The sequence below is a fragment of the Cimex lectularius genome, unplaced genomic scaffold, assembly GCF_000648675.2.
Source record: "Cimex lectularius strain Harlan isolate CLEC.00 unplaced genomic scaffold, Clec_2.1 scaffold86, whole genome shotgun sequence".
Lineage (NCBI taxonomy): Eukaryota > Metazoa > Arthropoda > Insecta > Hemiptera > Cimicidae > Cimex > Cimex lectularius.
This window is the reverse complement of record NW_019392763.1, coordinates 1,514,581-1,533,429: the sequence shown is the minus strand read 5'-3', so window position 1 is coordinate 1,533,429 and position 18,849 is coordinate 1,514,581. Positions and strand designations below refer to the sequence as shown.

Here is an 18,849-nt window from a genome sequence, read left to right as displayed (position 1 = left end):
GTCTCGTGCTATTGACTTTTTTTCATCTCAACTGAAAACCTTAATTAATTGTAGGAAATATTAATTGAAAAACTTTTGGTACATAGCATCAATTTTTAATACACACTTGGTTTTTTGGAAGAGAAATATTATGTTATGCTTTATCAAAAATTTATCAAACCAAATTGATTAAAAACGTTATTCATCTCTCTCTCTCTCTCTCTCTCTCTCTCTCTCTCCCCCTTGTTTTACTCGGTTTTTTATCTCTCTTTTTCCATTTGTCTTCTCACTTGCTATTTTCAAACTATTTATTGTTTGTCTTTTGTCACTCAAATTCATTCTCTCTCTCTCTCTCTCTCTCTCTCTCTCTCTTTCTCTCTCTCTCTCTCCCTCTCTTTCCTGTTTCACTCTGTTTCATTTGCTGTCTCACTTGCTATGTTCAAACTATTTATTGTTTTTCTTTTGTCACTTAAATTTATTCTCTCTCCCTCTCTCCCCTTTCACTCTGTTTCTTGATCTCCCTTTTTTCGTTTGCTGTCTCACTTGCTATTTTCGAACTATGTATTGTTTGTCTTTTCTCACTCAAATTCATTCTCTCTTCCTCCCTCTCCCTCTCTTTCCTGTTTCATCTGTTTCTTTATCTCGCTTTTTTCGTTTGCCGACTCACTTACTATTTTCAAATTATTTATTGTTTATTTTTTGTCACTTAAATTCATTCTCTCTCCCTCTCTCCTGTTTCACTCTGGTTCTTTATCTCTCTTTTTCCGTTTGTCTTCTCACTTGCTATTTTCAGATTATTTATTGTTTGTCTTTTACCTTTCAAATTCATTCTCGCTCTCTCTCCCTCTCTCTCCCTCCCTCTCCTTCTCTTTCCTGTCTCATCTATTTCTTTATCTCGCTTTTTTCGTTTGCTGTCTCACTTATTATTTTCAAATTATTTATTTTTTATTTTTTGTCACTTAAATTCATTCTCTCTCCCTCTCTCTAGTTTCACTCTTTTTTTTATCTTTCTTTTTCCATTTGTCTTCTCACTTACTATTTTCAGATTATTTATGTCTTTTACCATTCAAATTCATTCTCTCTCTCTCTCACTCTCTCTCCCTCCCTCACCCTCTCTTTCCTTTTTCATCTGTTTCTTTATCTCGCTTTTTTCGATTGCTGTCTCACTTACTATTTTCAAACTATTTATTGGTTATCTTTTGTCACTCAAATTCATTCTCTCTTTCCCTCCCCCCCTGTCACTTGCACGCTCTCTCTCTCTCTCTCTCTTTCTCTCTATCTGTCTCTCTCTCTGTCTCTCTCTCTCTTTCATTCTTTAATTGATTCCAAAGAATTTCTAAATATTTATATTATAAAATTTCTAAAATTGTACAAAAAGCTTTTGAGTGCCTAATAAGTGAGTGCATAAGTAATTTTAACTTTTTCCATTGACCCACAAATTGTATCTTTTTTTAAATTCGCATTATTCGCTTGATCTGAAGGCCTATGCCATGTTTGCAGGCCAATCCTGGTCCAATTAATGAATTCATTTTGCTTTCCGGCTGGAGGAACTTTAGTTTTATTTACCTTGAATTGAATAAATAGACCATAATCTGAGGCTCAGTGCTGTGCTGAAAATAGTTGTTCTTTCATTCAATTTTTTTTCAACTGGAAAGATTGTTTGTTTTTAATTTACTAGTATTTTATTTTTAGTAATAATACCTCTCTTTCGGGTGATTTAATTATTATCTTCTTTCAATGTTTTTCTTTGCCCTGCATTTGACCAAAACATTGTTTTTACTACTTCTTCTATCGACCAAAAATTCCTTATTGCGTTGGTGTACACAGAAAAATAAGTAGGACTTATGTCAATTCTATAGTTGTTCAATTCTTCTTAGCTTAAAATTTTACCACTGATATTTTTGAATCTTTGCACAATTTGTTATCCAATTATCAATTAATATCCCCGGGTTGATATAGAGTAAGAAAACTAGATTTCTATTTACAGACCTCATCTCCTTGAATGCTTTAGTTAATTAGCCCGTCAGCATTTCGAATAGACCAAATTGACAGTTTTTGTTCTAAGGAAACTGTTCGAAGTAAATCAACTCTCAATGCCACATCGGTTCATTGGTTAATGCAACCCCATATAACATCTTAATTGAGGTCCATTCGGCTTTCCCTTGACTGCTGATGGTCAGAATTATTTCAATAAATAATATATCCCGAGATAATTATGGTAGATATATTTTGGAAAAAAGCCCAGATTATTTCATTTGGGTACAAACATAAAGGGCAAAATGTAGTCTAATTTTGTGCTGATGCTTGTCTGCGGTGTGAGTTAAAGCGAAAATCCGCGGACCCTGGGATTTAGCGTGTACACTATACATCGGATTCGATTACTCGCTTCACCAAGAGTGAAAGCCGTTCTCACGGCACCCACAAAGCAAACCCATACTTGTTAGAATAGTTTAACTCAAGTTCTAAACTACTTTGCACTTAATTGTACTTAATACTGCTTAAACTCTTTCAATATTAATTTATTCACATGGTTATACATGTTTACACATAATGCTTAGTGTTTTAGTTAATTTTCACCAAGTTTATGTTCACAAATTGTTTTGTTTTCTGCTTTGTTCACCATTATTTTCTAGTATATTGATGTTAGTGGTGGCTTATATAGGAATCTTTCCAGAAAACAAAATCTTCCGGGAGCCTTAGGTAGAAATTGTACGTAAAAGTTAGCTTTGTTTTTTGCCAATTTTTATCATGAGCGTGTAGGACATTTTCAAATGTTTTCAATTTAAGATCCATCGATTAAGCGCTCGTAACGTTTTGACAAATTTGACAGATGCGACTGCCTGGGTTTTCATGTTCAGAAAGATAAGCAAATAAACAACCTGATTGAAAAGTAATATTTGCAGATGGCTTTGCTCGACATAAGGGCGGCTAATATGGTCCTCTTCTATTCTTCCCGGCCCCCAGACAATTCCGAGTGCCCCACGCTGGACTGGATTGAGTCATATGAGACGATCGAACTGGGTCTCCCCGGGAAAATCAATATAGTGAATTTCTAGGACAATAGACCTTCATCTGTTCGTCTACCGACAAGAAAAATCTTTAACTTAATATTTAACCTCAAAGAAAGACAATTTATACTACCTTCGCCCTATCGAAGATCATCAAAAAACATATTTCTAAAAAAACGTTCAATTTTGTTAACCCAAAGCATTATTGACTGGCAGATTTAACGATATAAGCAATATCCTATAGTCTAGTTTGCCAGTTTTAATTAAAAACAAAGTTTATTTTATACAATTTAATAAATTTACTAGTTTTCGTGGTCCTCTTGACCAATTAATATCTTTCAATTAATTAAGGTTTTTCGTTGAGATAAAAAAGTCAGTGTTACTAGCGGGATTCGAACCCACGATCTTCGGCTAGATACGCCGCTACTCTACCACTTGAGCTATCGTGATCTCGATCCACTCAGACACAAACTTTCCATCTCAACTCCACTTAATAAGTTGGACTTTTACCCCGAAGTTTTGTCACTCCCCGATGTGCTAACTCTTGTGTCTACACCTCAGGGAGTTTCCTACCCCATGCGGTTGGGTCGCTTATATTTCCTTAAGCCAGATGCCCAGATGATTGTCGCTTCCCAACCAGCAGGGTTAACTCCAACAGCCAGGTCATTTCAGCCCCCTATGCAACTACAATCAAGCCAATACTAACTTCTATAATCCAGTCGCACAAATAAATACATTATGTATTCATCCTAATTAGTCTATGGAGAACTCGATATGCCATCGACCTACGCACAATATTAATAATCTAATCTAAATTAGAGTCCATGGGTTCCTTTTTTCAATATTCTGCAATCTATCTTAAACACATCAAACTAATAAACACACCCACACAAACAAAACAGATCTACATACAATAAAAAGACCACCTCCTCCGAAAAGCAAAACAGAGAACGCAGAAATTGGCTACTGTTCCCGAGAAGAATTTTTAAATCCAGCGGCATGCCTTCACGCTCTCTGTAAGGACTCAAAGCATGACAAGCTTTTGCTATGTGGGACATATCGAGCAACGTTTCTTTGCACAAGGGGCAGTTAATTAACAAGTGTAATTACATTCAACATAAACAAGGTCGTGCTTTACTATTTAGTTAAGATTTTTATATTTTTTCATATTCTAAAATACCTAATTTTTAGTGGCTCTACTTCCAAATATTAGCTATGGTGTAGGGTAGGATTTTTCAGTCAGACAAGAACTAGATATTTTGTCATCTTCTTATACTTTGCATAAATATGTTTCGAAACGTTTTGTTGCTTTAGATTATTAAAAAGATGATAAGACATCTAGTTCTTTTCTGGCAAAAAATTTCAACACTAAACACTCCCTAGTACTCCTACTTTTTAAAATTTAATATCTTTCATTGTCTCAATTCAGCCTATATATTAATAATTATTTATTTAAACCATATTTTAGTGGACTACGTTTTAAATGATTTCAACTGCTGGGGGATTTTGTCTACATTATTTTTTTACTTCATTTATTTGCATATACAACTGTACATTGTATATACAACCAGCTGATAATAAAATGATATTAATCATTTAAAAAGTCTCTTATCCATATACTTTTCAGTCGTTTACATTGTAATTGCGGAGAATTGAGTAATCGTATTGGTGTGCTAGTTTTATTTGGTAATTTACTACGAAAACGTTTGTAATATGTTTTGATGGATGAAAAAATATTGGCTTGTGAAGATCTCTTTGAAGTGAGTCATTGTTTACGTAAAAAAGAGCAGAAACAATTGGTCTTAAAATTTTGGATTGAAAACTTTGTAGTAGTTGAATATTGGAATATTTGGCTGATCCGTAAGCGAGGCACCCGTAAATTCAAATAGGTTTGAGTAGGTATTAGTATGTTCGAATGTTTGATTTTCATGGAAAATTGATTGTTGGTTAAGTGGGTAATAAAGCATTTTAAATTTTGTTGAGTTTACATTTTTTAATCGACTGTGTGGATTCCAAGTTAGTCTTTTATCAAATTAAAGTCCTAAATATTTAATTTTGTCGGATTGAGGAACAGGTTCATTGTATAAGTATATGCTAGGACAAGTCTCACGACGGAAATGTGTGAAGGGGTCAAAATTTATTTTCCAAAGATGGCTCCATTTTTGGATTGTTGATATGTGGCTTTGTAACAAAAGTGAACCTTGTGCAAAAGAGGATTGACCTGGTGATGGTTATGATGAGGGATGATTAATTGTTTAAAACATTTTTCATCGAAAATATTTAATTAATTATGATTTTCCTGTGTTATAGTGTATTTAAACATTCAAATATGGCCATATTTTTTAAATCACTATCCTTGTATTGCAATTATGGCTTTTAATTGGTTATTAATATATTACCTAATATTTATCGTTCACATTTATTTTTCATTCATTTACTCGTTTTTCAGATGAAATGATTTTATCAATATTTACACAATTCTTTTCTCAAAATGAACCATTTTCATTTATTTAGTATGTGAAGTTTGTTCTTTTTCTATCTAAACAAAATAATTAATTTGCTGTTTAGCTTTTGTATTTATCATTGTAATTAAAGTGAGCAGTTTTAGGGACAAAAAGTCTCATTGGTCTTTACCACCCTTCTTCATTTCTGTTTTTTCTTTTCATTCTCGGAATTTATTATGCCTAAATCATTTTTCTGCTTCCACAGCCAAGGTATTTCCTGTCAATTGGTAGGCTTCTGACTCAGGGCCCCTTCCATCAAGGGTAAAAATATACATTATAATAACACAAATTTTTCACATATAATAAAAACATATCGTTACTAAGAAAGTTATTCTGGTTATCATTCGGATTGCATCAGACTACTCGAATTTGGGAAAGAGATCCCTTGACTCATTCTCATAATTTACATGTGCCAAACTTCATTGATACAGACCCAGATTACTCAATATAACCATACACACACAGAGTTCTTTCAAATTATCCCTAAATACTAAATAACTAGATATTCCTCTGGGTCTTTACATTCTCGCTAATAAATTACATTCAAACCCCAGGATTAATTCACACTGCCTCAGAGAGCTTATATTCTTCCGGATCTTTACTTTTACACTAATTAAATACATTCGCATATCGGACATAATTCACACTACCTCAGGTATTCATATTCTATTTTTTTCATTAGCACAATAACGAATTTAATTCACACACACCAGCCATCACTGAAAGATTCCTCTAGGCCCATATCTTCACATTAATAAAAAACTAATTAAGGTTTTTAGTTGAAATAAAAACGTCAACGGCACGAGCGTGTTCGTCGAGAATCCAATCCGATTACACGACATTTGAAAAATGGCAAAAAGGAGGGAAAATTCGAGAGGTGAGGTTGAGATGGGAAGTTGGTGTCCGAGTGGATCGAGGTCACGATAGCTCAAGTGGTAGAGCAGCGGCGTATCAACCCGAAGATCGTGGGTTCGAATCCCGTTCATGCCATTGACTTTTTATCTCAACAGAAAACCTTAATTAATTATAATATATTAATTGGTCAAGTGGACCACGAAATTAGTGAATTTAGTAAATAACATTCACATATCAGATTTCATTCACAGTGCTCCACAGTACTCAATATTCCTACGGATCTCTCTTTTATTATTAATAAATTACATTCGCACTAAAGAGTTTATTCAATCAGTTGAAATGATTTTTTATTAATTTTATCTCTAATTAATGTAGAAAAACTTGGTGCCGAATATTAAGGGATAAAAATAAGCAATGAAAATATAATTTTTCTATTAATGTCTTTCTTAAGACAGACAACAGAGACAATATATTTGTGTTTACATTTATATATATATANATTTACAAATTTCATCAACAACGAAAAAACTGTTTTGAACACTAGGAACGGGGTAAGGATGCTAAACCCGCAAGACCTGACGGTCTTCCGTAACTGTATAATTTGCGCTGTTATGACATTGTTTTTAAAACCAACGAAATTCCTTAATATCTTCGTATTGAAGGCAAAATCTAATAAATACTTTTTTTTAAATATAATAATATAAAAATAATAATCAAAATTCTATTTGACGGCTAGTAGAAAATAAAAAAAAATCATTTTCTACTTCATACTTGTTTTTAAAAAGAAATTCTTTTTAGCGTTGAAATTATTACTTGAGGAATGAAAATAATATCTTTTTTTAAAATAAATATGAAAGCAAGGAAAACATAATCATATCATATAGGCCACTTTAAAGGTTTATATGTTAAATTTATGTACTTAGACGTCCTGAATTTCCTTCGACAGGATTTATATTCTTAATCAGGCAAATATTAATTGCCTCACTATTTCACGGTATAATTTAAACAATCAAAAATATTTCTATCTTCGATTAGTTGCAGATTGGTAAAGCTTCGTGTCTACAGACGGCAATGTTCTCTTGACAGTCTAATGACAATGTTACACTGTGATCGACATACTTTTAACGAACGAAATATCCGGAGTCAGGGTTAATTATTTTCTTTTTCGGGTGAGAAGATAATTGACAATTCGATACAATCACGTCGAACTAATTTTAAACGTTATCTGTTGATAGTGAAGATAGTGAACAACTGTTTTTCGCAATTTTAAACTCTTAATCCATCACTCTTCCTCCCTCCCACTCTCACGCTTTCTCTCTCTCTCTCTCTCTCTATAATATATATATATATATATTTGTTAAATAAATAGAGTGCATGAGAAGAAAATGAGTGGTGAGAGAAGAAAGAAAGGAAGGGAGAGATTAAGAGAGAGGTTTTCATCAATATTTTAACAAAGTAAATGCAAGTTATGTTACAGAAATACATTTGATAAATTCTGTAAGGATGTATTTTATTGTATTGATTAAGCATTTATAAATAGCCAAGAAGGAAAATAAGCTGTAGAATAAATAAATATATCTGGAAAGTTTGTGTTTGTTGTGCTTTGTGAACCGAAGCAGTATTTTAAGGTTTTTAAATAAAGGGGTTTTTTTTGTAAAAAACTAAGCCTGAAGGAGGGATTAAAAAAAAATCATTGTTACAGTTTAGCTAGTGTTCTTTATCACCCATTGATGTATCGCTTTGTTTTTGTATAAAATGAGCCAAATTACACAACTCAATTCACAAATTGTCAAATGTCCCAGAAACCTCTGAATGTTAGGTGTTGGCCAAGATCTCGTCTAATGTGTGCCAAGGGTCAAGTTGTATTTTTATTCTATGCGGATATGAATCGTTTTTCCACGTAACTAGCCGGTGAACTCATCGTCCTATTTGTCACGGGGCGAAACATCCAAGCCATCTCGAATCAACCGATTGTAAAAGTCCGGATTCAACGCTTTCTCAAAAGGCAGACCGAACAAAACGCTATTTATATTTCGGCTTTGCACGAATGACGGGGCTTTAATAAAAGGGAGAGCAAGGCACGGTTTGTCTCCAAGGGCGTTTGTGTAATCAGACAGTCTTCTGAGGCTATTCATCCCAGTTTCAAAAAGGAAATTTACTCCACTTGTTCTTTTGACCTTTAACCGCCAAAACACGTTACATAATGATCATTGTTTACAATTCAGAGGTGACAAAAACCTCCAAGTGTTGCGATGATGCGAAAGAATTAAAAAGCCAAAATAAAAAATGAGCTTTGACGGTTTCACCTGAAAGAAATCAATTTTTTCTTTCATTCCAATATGCATATCTCTCTTCTATATAATATAGAACTTTTTTCAACACTTCAAAATAGAGTAACAAATGTACCGATACTCTGCTCACTACTAGCATCAAAAGAATGATATCGACACATTTTAAGTATCGATATCTAATAATAAGGTTCTAAAATCTTCATGTTCGTGTATAGATCAGTCACATGGGACTTCCTTGGGGAGTGTAATATAAAAAGTACAAAACAATTCATTAGACGTTTAATCTTCAAGATCTCTGTTTTGTCCCCGTAAAAATTATTAAATTAAGAAGGTACAGAACTGTTGGAAGGAAAAGCAACGGAAATCTGGAGCTTAGAGGACAAAACCTGATCAAGGATAAACCCAGGTTTCTTGGCGGTGGAACAGGAAATAAGGTGTTTGTTAATATTTAGGACTGGAGTAGGGAACTTGAATCAAACATTACAGCTTGGGACTTTTCTAAGTTTTTCAGCGACCCGGGATAAGTCGGATCCATTCGTCAGGGGGTAGGAAATAACTGTAAATCTGGGATTCATCTACGTTAAGGTGATGGGAGCAATATTTTAAAAAATTTGGAAAGTCATTGATATATTAACAAAAAAATAGATTTGCTTGGAAATTGAGGTACTCAAGAATTTGGGAGATGTAGAGGGCTTAGTTCGATGGGGACTACAGGAAAACGACCTGACAATTAAATCAGAAGAGGACGCTTTCAGAAAAAAACAAGGTTTTATGTTTATCGAGGAAAATGGTATAACACTGTCTGTAGATTTTCTAACAGCGTATTGTGGTCAAAAACAGTACAAAAACGAATTTGTAGGGGAAAAAAGGAAGTTTAATTTTTCTTAAGTAGGTAGATATTGTAAATAGACTCATTTTTAAGACGTTCAGCGAGGTCAGACGATGGATATTGGATAGAAGTTGAATTAAGAATTTTATTTAGAGTTTGAGTTCGTTACTTAAATTTTATCTACGATGTTTTTTCCAATTTATTTTGCCGAATTTTAAGCTTAAGTTTTGCTTATTAAATTCACTAGTTTTCGTGGTGCGCTTACCAATTAATATATTTCAATGAATTAAGGTTTTTAGTTGAGATAAAGAAGTCAATATCACGAGTGGGATTCGAACCCACTACCTTCGGCTAGATATTTGAATTTGATTGAATTTGAAAAATGGTAAAAAGGAGGGAAAATTGAAAAGATGGGGTTGACCTGGGAAGTTAGTGTCCGAGTGGATCGAAGTCACGATAGGTCAAGTGGTAGAGTAGGGGCGAATCTAGCCGAAGGTCGTGGGTTCGAATCCCACTCGTGACACTGACTTTTTTATCTCAACTGAAAACCTTAATTCATTGAAAAGTTTTACGTATTATTTTATTTTACTTAGTGTTAAATGTTCTAGTAAGATCTTCTTTTTCCAGTGACACCCTTTTATTAAATGTGTAGCAGATATATTTCTTAAATTATTTTGGCCTCTTATATTTTTTTAAATTTTTATGGTTGGTAACATTACGTAGGTTTATAGGTTAAGTTTTATATAAATTATTGCGCTATTTCGAGTCAATCTAACTGATCCATTTTTGTTTTGCTTACATATACCCTAATTCAAATCCTTCCTTCAAATCTTTTTTTATTTTTTGTAGTAACTTAGGTAAACTCCTTAAGTAAATCTTTATTTGTTTTTGTTTCATCAGTTATCACATTAAAACAATCGAAACCATTGAATTTGTTTTTTCACTTGAATGTTTCTAATCTAAGTTCGTTCTTTTATCGTTTTTAGATATAGTTAATTTGTGTTTACTTTTTTATGTGTTGTATTTTCGTTTTAGTTTTATTAAATATTATCATTTTTCAATCAATTTCATAAGTTCAACCCATCAAATTTCTTATTTTGTGTATTTATTCACGTGTCTTTGATAATTTTTGTTTTTTATTTTGTGATGGCAGATTTTTAACTTTATAATATATTTTTAACTGTTTTTCATTCTTTTAACCATTAGTTCTAGTTCTGATTGAAGCAAATCAAATTATTTTTAAAAACATTTCAAATCAGTCATTTATGAATATTTTCTGACCTCGCTTTTAGGTGTTCCTGGAAATTCAAAAAGTTGTCAATTGTTTGCGCAAGATATTTAAGATTGTAATAACTTTACAAATAATTTTACAAAGTCTTGTTGAAATGCTTTAGTATGTGAATTTATATGAATTATCGTAGGGCTCAAATATTTCACAATCTTCACCTGTTTAAATATTTCCATTGGTTTTTTACATTCCAGAATTTGGAGAAGAGAGTATTTCTTTACTTTGAATTATTACAGTTTTATTTCTTTCTGCAGAAAAGTGGATTGCTTTCCTTGGAGATATTAGAAACGTTTACGCAGACTTGGTTCAACAGAACGCGTCATTTATCACAAAAGGTCATACCAAGTCTTAAATCGAGTTGGCGAACTCCGCTCCTCAATGACAAAAAAAAGTTCTTTCCCGGTAGTTCGAAGCTGAGAAGGACATTCGCCTCGTTCATTTTAAATTCTTATCAAACTTTCAAAACTTCCAAACACTTGACGCAGTTCGAGTACCATTCACAATAGAAAATATTTGATCCACTTCGAGGCCCTATTAGCGCAGAAGAGTAGGTCGAGGCTGAAGACGGAAAAACTCCAATACATCACCCCGCCCCGGCCAAACATTCGGCGACGTGCCCAGTAAATATTTGCACATCCGAAACAAAATTTAGAAAAGGTTGTGAGCTGAATTGAAAGATTCTTTTTCGCTCCTATTCGTATTATCCGTTGATTTGAATCAAGCAGAAAATTTTATTTGAAAATAACTTGGTAAGTTTTATTTAAAAATAAAAACATAATAAAATCACTTGCAATGAAATGTAGTTAAAATCGTTTAATTTTGTTGTAAGGTTCTAATGAAAATCTTAACCTAAGAAAGGAAATTAATTAACTCACAGTTCACAAAGTTAGAATATAAAGTCCGCAAGTTTTACTGGATAGTTACCGAAATTATCCTGACTTCACTTCCTAAAAGTCTTTACTAAACAGTATTAAGATCGCTTTTTAAGATGGGAAATTATAAACGAAAGTTTTTACTTCATGTATAGGAAGTTCTGTTCGAACGATGAGGACGACAGTTTTCCAAGCAATCAATCAAGTCCTAAACGATTTTTAAATATTTATAATGAAATTTAAACGTTTTAAAAGTTTTTTTATTTGCTTGCTTCACCCAATGTTGATCGATCACCTCCCCAAAGAGCTTTATAAACAGGGGCTTTAAATAATCTCTCGCTGACCTTTGCCAACTATCATAAATATTTGGTCTCTTGGGAGCCAATACGCTGGCGTTTTATAAAATTTATTTTGGATAACTTTTTACTAGGTTTATTGAATGTACAAAATTTCTTTGTTTCTATATTAATTTTAATTCAAAAGTGTAAATAAATTGGATTAATCTGGCTATACACATGCAATAAATAAAATAATTAAAACGTAACTAAATTAAGCGTACGGTGTTTATTATAGGCAGAAATACATACAACTTAAATACGAAATAAGTTTTTGTCAAGCAACAAAAACAGAGATTTAAAAAAAAATATTAATTGGTCAAGCGGACCACGAAAAATAGTGAATTTAGAAAAAAATATTAATTTGTAAAAACATAACTACTTGCATAATACTATCATAGTTTATTAAAATTGCTCTAAAATACTGAAAAGAAAAATTTGTAAAATATTTCGTAATAAGTTTTTAAAAAAGTGCAATATATTTGTCTAAATCGACCCCTTTTATTGCAAATTGTGGCCCTTATTTTGCAAACACACTGAGTTGGTTAAGTTGAAAGGACGGGGTAGAAAAATAAAATTTGACTGTTTATGAACTTGAAAAACTGTCCAATTTTTTCTTTTAATTTTGTGATAAAACACGATCAAAAATACCTGTAATACTGATTTTAGGATGAGGTTTTGATATTAGGCGGCAAAACTACTTTTTGAGTTATTTACTTTTGCGTCACGAGTGACCTAATTTGGGTTTTTCTTAGTTATTTCAAAATGTAGTGTTTAAATCAGGTTTAAAAACAAAATTTGGCATTTTAAACTATCAAATGAAACGAACATCGACCAATGTAAATCTATTCCTCTTACGTGTTTATAATCTTTTTATTTTAAAATTTATTGTTCAATTTTTTAAAAATCAAGTTGGTTGATCGAATGCTTTTCAACAAAATAGAAATGAGACACATTCTAATTTAAAAGTATATCATTGGCTTTAAGTACAATAATTGAAACGTAGTAAGAAAATGATTTACTAAGGGGTGGGTTTGATATTTTATGAAAATCAATCTTTTGAAAAGATTTCACGGAATCCCAAAGACACACTGATAATGGCGAAATGCCGAATTGAGGTTTTGATATTAGGCGGCAAAACTACTTTTTGAGTTATTTACTAAACGAACCTTTTGCGCCACGAGAGTCGCAATTTGGGTTTTTCTTAGTTGTTTCAAAATTTAGTGTTTAAGCCCAGCTAATAGACAGAACAAAATTATAGGTAACGACCAAGTTATATCGATCTGCAGACCACAGGAGGAAATCTCGCGAAAAGCACATTATCACCAAAAATTTTGTATATTCACATCAACTATAATAAAAACAAATTATATATTCTCAAAAATCGTAACAGAAAAGCCAAAGATTCTCTGGTGACATTAGCACAGTTTTCATATCGGGTAGCATACCTACTCACTCGCTATACAGGGTGTTCGGCTACTCGTGTTAAAACTTTCCCCGTCGATTCTACATTCAAAATGGAACCAAAAAGTACTAATTAACTTTGGTCCGAATCACAGCAGTTTCGGAGTTATTCCAATTTTTATGATTTTTTAAGATTTCACGGCCTTGCTTTAGATAAACAATGATAACTCCGAAACTAAGAGGTTTTGGACAAATCAGTTGATCCCATTGAAAATTACGTTAAATTTTCAATAAGATATGATAATAATTAACTTTATAAACGTTCGTGAAATAAGTGTTTTAGTAGCGAGAACTTGAAAAAAAAATTCAAGTTGACAAATTACTATGGTGATTCTAAACTGCTATTTTGAAACCTAGAGACCAGCAAATTTCAGAAACCGTACTCCATTTAATATCCTTTTTATTAGTGCAATTTCTTTTTTAATTACTTTTTTTCAGAGATGAAGAAATTGATGGAGAGAAGGAAAAAACCGTGGCTGATAGATTGGTAAGGTGGAAAATTTTAAAAAAACTTAAGGAAATTTTGAATAAATTTACTAAATTTTTTTAAAATTTGTGTTGGAAACCGAAATAGTGCTAATGTTTACTTATTTACCAACACGGCTGCAACTTTGATTAAAGAATTAATGTATTATTATTCCCCGGAATAAAATAGTTTTAACAGTTATGAAGATGCAACTTTTTTAGTTATCTATGTGATATTTTGTTAACAATATGGCTAATTTTTCTAATGGAGAATACATTGACGTACATCTTATGTACGGGTTTTGCGGTTTTAATGCGATGGCAGCGCGTCAAAAATATGTTTCGGACGGTGGAAGGCATTGCGAATCAAAATTAAAAAACGTTTAATAAATTTATTCAAAATTTCCTTAAGTATTTTTTTTTTACTTTAACACCTTACCAATCCTTCAACCACGGTTTTTTTTCCTTCATCAATTTCTTCATATTTGAAAAAGTAATTAAGAAAGCAATTGCACCACTAAAAAGGATATTAGATGGAGTAAGTTTTCTGAAATTTGCTGGTCTCTAGGCTTAGAAATAGTAGTTCAGAATCACTATAGTAATTTTTTCAACATAAAAAAATTATTGTTCAAAGTTCTGGCTACTAAAACAGTTATTTCACCAATGTTTACATGTTAAATATTAATCACATCTTATTGGAAATTTCACGTAGTCTTCAATGGTTTCAACGCGTTTGTCCAAAACCGTTTAGTTTTGGAGTTATCATGGTTTATGTGGAGTAAGGTCGTAAAATATTAAAAGTTCAGAAAAAACGTAATAACTCCGAATCTATTGAGTTTCGGACCATAGTTAATTAATACTTTTTGATTCTCTTTTGAATAGAGAATCTACTGCCAAAGTTTGCAACACAAGTAGCCGAAAACCCTGTATATACAGCCAAGGACTTCATTCCTATCATTAAGTACGAATATCCTTCTTATGCAATACTGTAGTTATACTTCCTGAACAATTATGTGAACAGCAGAAAATATTTATGGATTAAACTAACTAAAAAATATCGCCCTGAAAACTTTTCCTTGTTTCTTTGCATAAAATTTAAGACTAATAGAGTATCTTCGCTTGGACATTCCTTCTGGGTTCTATATTTTTATATTTTACTAGTTTCCAAATAGATCCTTTTTACTGAACTGATAACATATGTGTTACACGTTATAATCTTGTCTACTGGACATAATTGACTATGTAATAATATACTATTTCAGGATTATTCATAAATCATCACATAATAATCACACGAATCAATAACAAATAAATTATTTTTGTTCATAAAATATGTATGAGTTAAGCGACATTTTACGTGTAGACTTCTAACCGAGAGTTGACTGATCGATGTTTGATTCCAGTTTATAAGGTTTTCAAAAAAGGCCTTAATCATTTTAGGTCAGCCAAGAAATACTACTAAATGCGTACAGCTGTGTCCGCTTGGCTTAACCAGGTCAATAATAATTACTGAGACGTGCTTTGTTGATGCCGAAGAAATCGTGCGACCGTAAAAGCGTCAGCGTCGAACTTGATTATCCGTTAAACGGACGGATTTAGGCTTGTTTATAAAATAAATAAACTGCCATCGAGCAGCCTTGAAAAACACAACCGCATTATATTGCCGGTTGGCGTCATCACTGGGCATAAAAAGAAGAAAAAGCAAGCTTAATTCTTAATAAGATATATTTAAATATATTAAAGTGTGATCGCGCGCTTGTGTGTGTGTGTAAAAGAGAGAAAGAGAGAGAGAGAGGAAAGAGAGAGATAGATCAATAATATTTAATTGACGGTTGGCTTCATCACTGGTAATAAAGCAAGGAAAACAAACTTAAGACGTTTTTAAAAATTAGATTTTAATGAGAAAGAGAGAGAGAGAGAGAGAGAGAGAGAGAGAGAGAGAGAGAGTGTGTGAGTGATTAAGTGAGTGGGAGAGAGAGGGAGAGAAAAAAGAGAGAAAAGTGCGTGAGTGAGTGACAGAGAGAGAAAGAGATAGAGTAAGGGAGTAAATGAGTGAGAAAGAAAGAGAGTAAGAGATAGAGTAAGGAGTGAGTGAGTAAAAAAGAGAGAGAAAAAGAGATAGAGTAAAGGAGTGAGAGAAAAAGAGAGAGAGAGAAAAAAGAAAAGTTAGGAGTGAATGAGTGAGTGAGAATGAGAGAGAAAGTGGAGAAAAAAAGATAGAGAGAGTGAGAGAGTTATAGTTAACAATAATTTAGTTGACGTTTGGCGCCATCACTAGCAATAAAACAAAGAAAAAATCAGCTTATGAGGTGACAAGAAGTTAGATTTTAATGAGAGAGAGAAAGAGAGAAAAAAAGAGGGCAAAAAATGAAAAAGAGACTTAGTGTGGGAGAGTGAGAGAGTGATTAAGTGAGTGGAAGAGAGAGGGAGAGAAAAAAAAGCGAGAGAAGTGAGTGAGTGCGTGACAGAGAGAGAGAGAAGAGATAGAATAAGGGAGTGAGTGAGTGAGAATGAGAGAGAGAGAGGAGGAAAAAAGATAGAGAGAGAGAGAGTGAGAGAGTTAGTATGGGAGAGAGTTATTACAGTTATAGTTAAAAATAATTTAGTTGACGTTTGGCGCCATCACTAGCAATAAAACATAGAAAAAACTAACTTATGAGGTGTCAAGAAGTTAGATTTTAATGAGAGAGAGAGAAAGTGAGAAAATGAGTGAGTGAGAAAAAGAGAGATCAAAAGCGTTAGTGAGTGATTGAGGAAGTAAGAGAGAAAGAGAGAGAAGAAAAAAAACAGGAAAAGAACTTGTATTCTTATGTAATTGAAGTTGAATTTCTTTTGAATTATCACGTCAAAAAAATTAAATTGTTAATTAATATAAACAGATTGCCAAAGAAGTCTTTCAAAAATCGTTGAAAGACTCAACAATGTCTGAATAGTAGGCCTTTGTTAAAAAAAAATATTTAAAGCGTACTGCCTGAACAATACATCTGTCTAAGGCAGCAGTACTTTCTCGTTTCCATTATGTACAATTCGGAACTCGAGCATGTAGATTCCGATGGAAAGCGGAACCATATCGATTGCTATGCAGCGCCCCGATACGCCCCCTAGTCGGCCCGACATCTACAGGATTTCCTCCCCTCCGTCTACCAACATAACTGGTCGTAATATCCCGACCTTATGGGTGTTATGGGAAGGATCGGTCTTTTTGTTTTCGTCGATTTAACACGTCTTACTTTCACAGCATGAATAAACATGAAAATAAAACTTGAATACGTGCCAATATCGATTTCTCGCAGAACAAAGCTTTTTTTATACAATAACATGTATAAATGTCTCTATTTTATTTACCTATCTCTATATTCACTTCGTTTTTACATTTTTGCCTCAAAAAACCTTCAATTTATTCTGTTCTTTAGCATTTATTGTAAAGTCATCAAAAGAAAACAAGAAAAAGCGTTTTATATTGTAAAATTCAAATTAATATAATTAATTTAACTAATTATTTAAAATATAGTCCGTTCGGCCTAAATAACAGATGAAATACAATAATTTACATGACAAAAATAATGGTGTAATTTTATGTTTAGAAATTGGAAGAATTCTTTCAACTTTTTAAAATCTTACAATTATGTTAATTTATTTTCAAAATATTAGTGTCACCACAAAATCAAATAAATAAAATAAAGCAAACTTTGACCAAATTGATGTGTTGATTTTTTTATGGTTATAAAAAAAATACTTGTGAGCATTTGACTTCTATAAAAAAAATATCCCTTTAATTTAAACTTTATCTAATTATAATAATTCGGATGTATAAAAATATAAAATAATAATAACATACAAAAATAGTGAATAACCCTTGGGTATAATTAAATAAAACAATTTTTTGTTTATAAAACCAAAATTACAAATTTTCAATCGTTTCGTCCATTCATTTTTTTTAAATTTACAGCCAGTGGCATATATACCAGGTGGACCTTTTATTCATTGACAAAATATTATAATAAAGAGGGTAGAAATGTTAGAGGGCGAGGAATGGCATTTCGTTATGTTGGCAACTCGGGGTGGTTGATAAGGGAGGCCCTACCCTTCAGTCCGGTTCAGATTCTAGTCAGAGTGCGATTGTGTGCTGCTTGCTTCCTCAGCAACAAACCGTCCCCTTCTCAACTAGTCATGGTCACAGAGACCCAACCCCAGGTCTGGTTATTTTTTTAGTATCACATATGTGATTATTGGAAAAAAAAGAATTGTATAAATTTGGAACTATTCTGTTTGGATTTTTTTTATTATTTAAACAGAATTGTTTCGTGTTGAGTTAGAAATCATGAAGTCCAATTAGAAAAGGAAAGGAAAATAATAATAAAATTAGGATTGGCAAACTGGTAGAAGAATTGGCGGCCATTTTCCTCACAGGGTGGATCATTAACCTTTATTATTCTTTTAAACTATATTTAATTATTTTAATACATTGTTTAAACACATACAACAATATAAAATTTCTGATATACTTAGAACACTACTTAGAAAAACACTCTTATTCATACAAAAAATTAAAAATCATATATTTAAGTTTCTGTTAAAAATAAATCTTTTAAAACTCAACAAAACAGAAAATCTTAACGAAAATGTTTCTGAATTCAGTAAACCATCTGAGTTAACATACTTTCGATAAGAAGGCAGGCGCGCCCACTCAGAGTGAAATTGATCTTTCCGGTAACGCAACAGATCCATTTCCTCGCCACTTTAATCATTCGATGGAAGAATATCGCGCAAAAAACCACAGATCTGCTAACTTGGATGATAGTTGACATTACACTTTAAATAAATAGTTTATGTTGGGGGAAAGAAGCAGGTGAAATCCTGCCCCTGGTGAAATCGATACCAACAAGTCCTAAACGTTCAAAGCAGATTATTTAATAGGATTTTAAGTCCGACAGGTTTATTTGTAAAAATCCCATACTG

At 32.5% G+C, this 18,849-nt stretch overlaps 1 protein-coding gene across 23 annotated transcripts in view; it reads left to right on the top strand.

Annotated features, from left to right (window-relative positions):
• The window catches only part of LOC106663970 (ankyrin-3-like), a 137,592-nt gene that overhangs the window by 40,519 nt on the left and 78,224 nt on the right, over window positions 1–18,849 (top strand). Inside the window, exon 1 of one of the 23 annotated variants that reach the window (XM_024227412.1) lies at window positions 17,908–18,084. The exons of the other annotated variants lie outside the window; for them this stretch is intronic. Coding sequence (XP_024083180.1) covers window positions 17,923–18,084 — 162 coding nt within the window. The 5' untranslated portion in view covers window positions 17,908–17,922. Of the gene's footprint in view, window positions 1–17,907; window positions 18,085–18,849 lie in introns of those variants that run through there. 23 annotated transcript variants of the gene reach the window in all.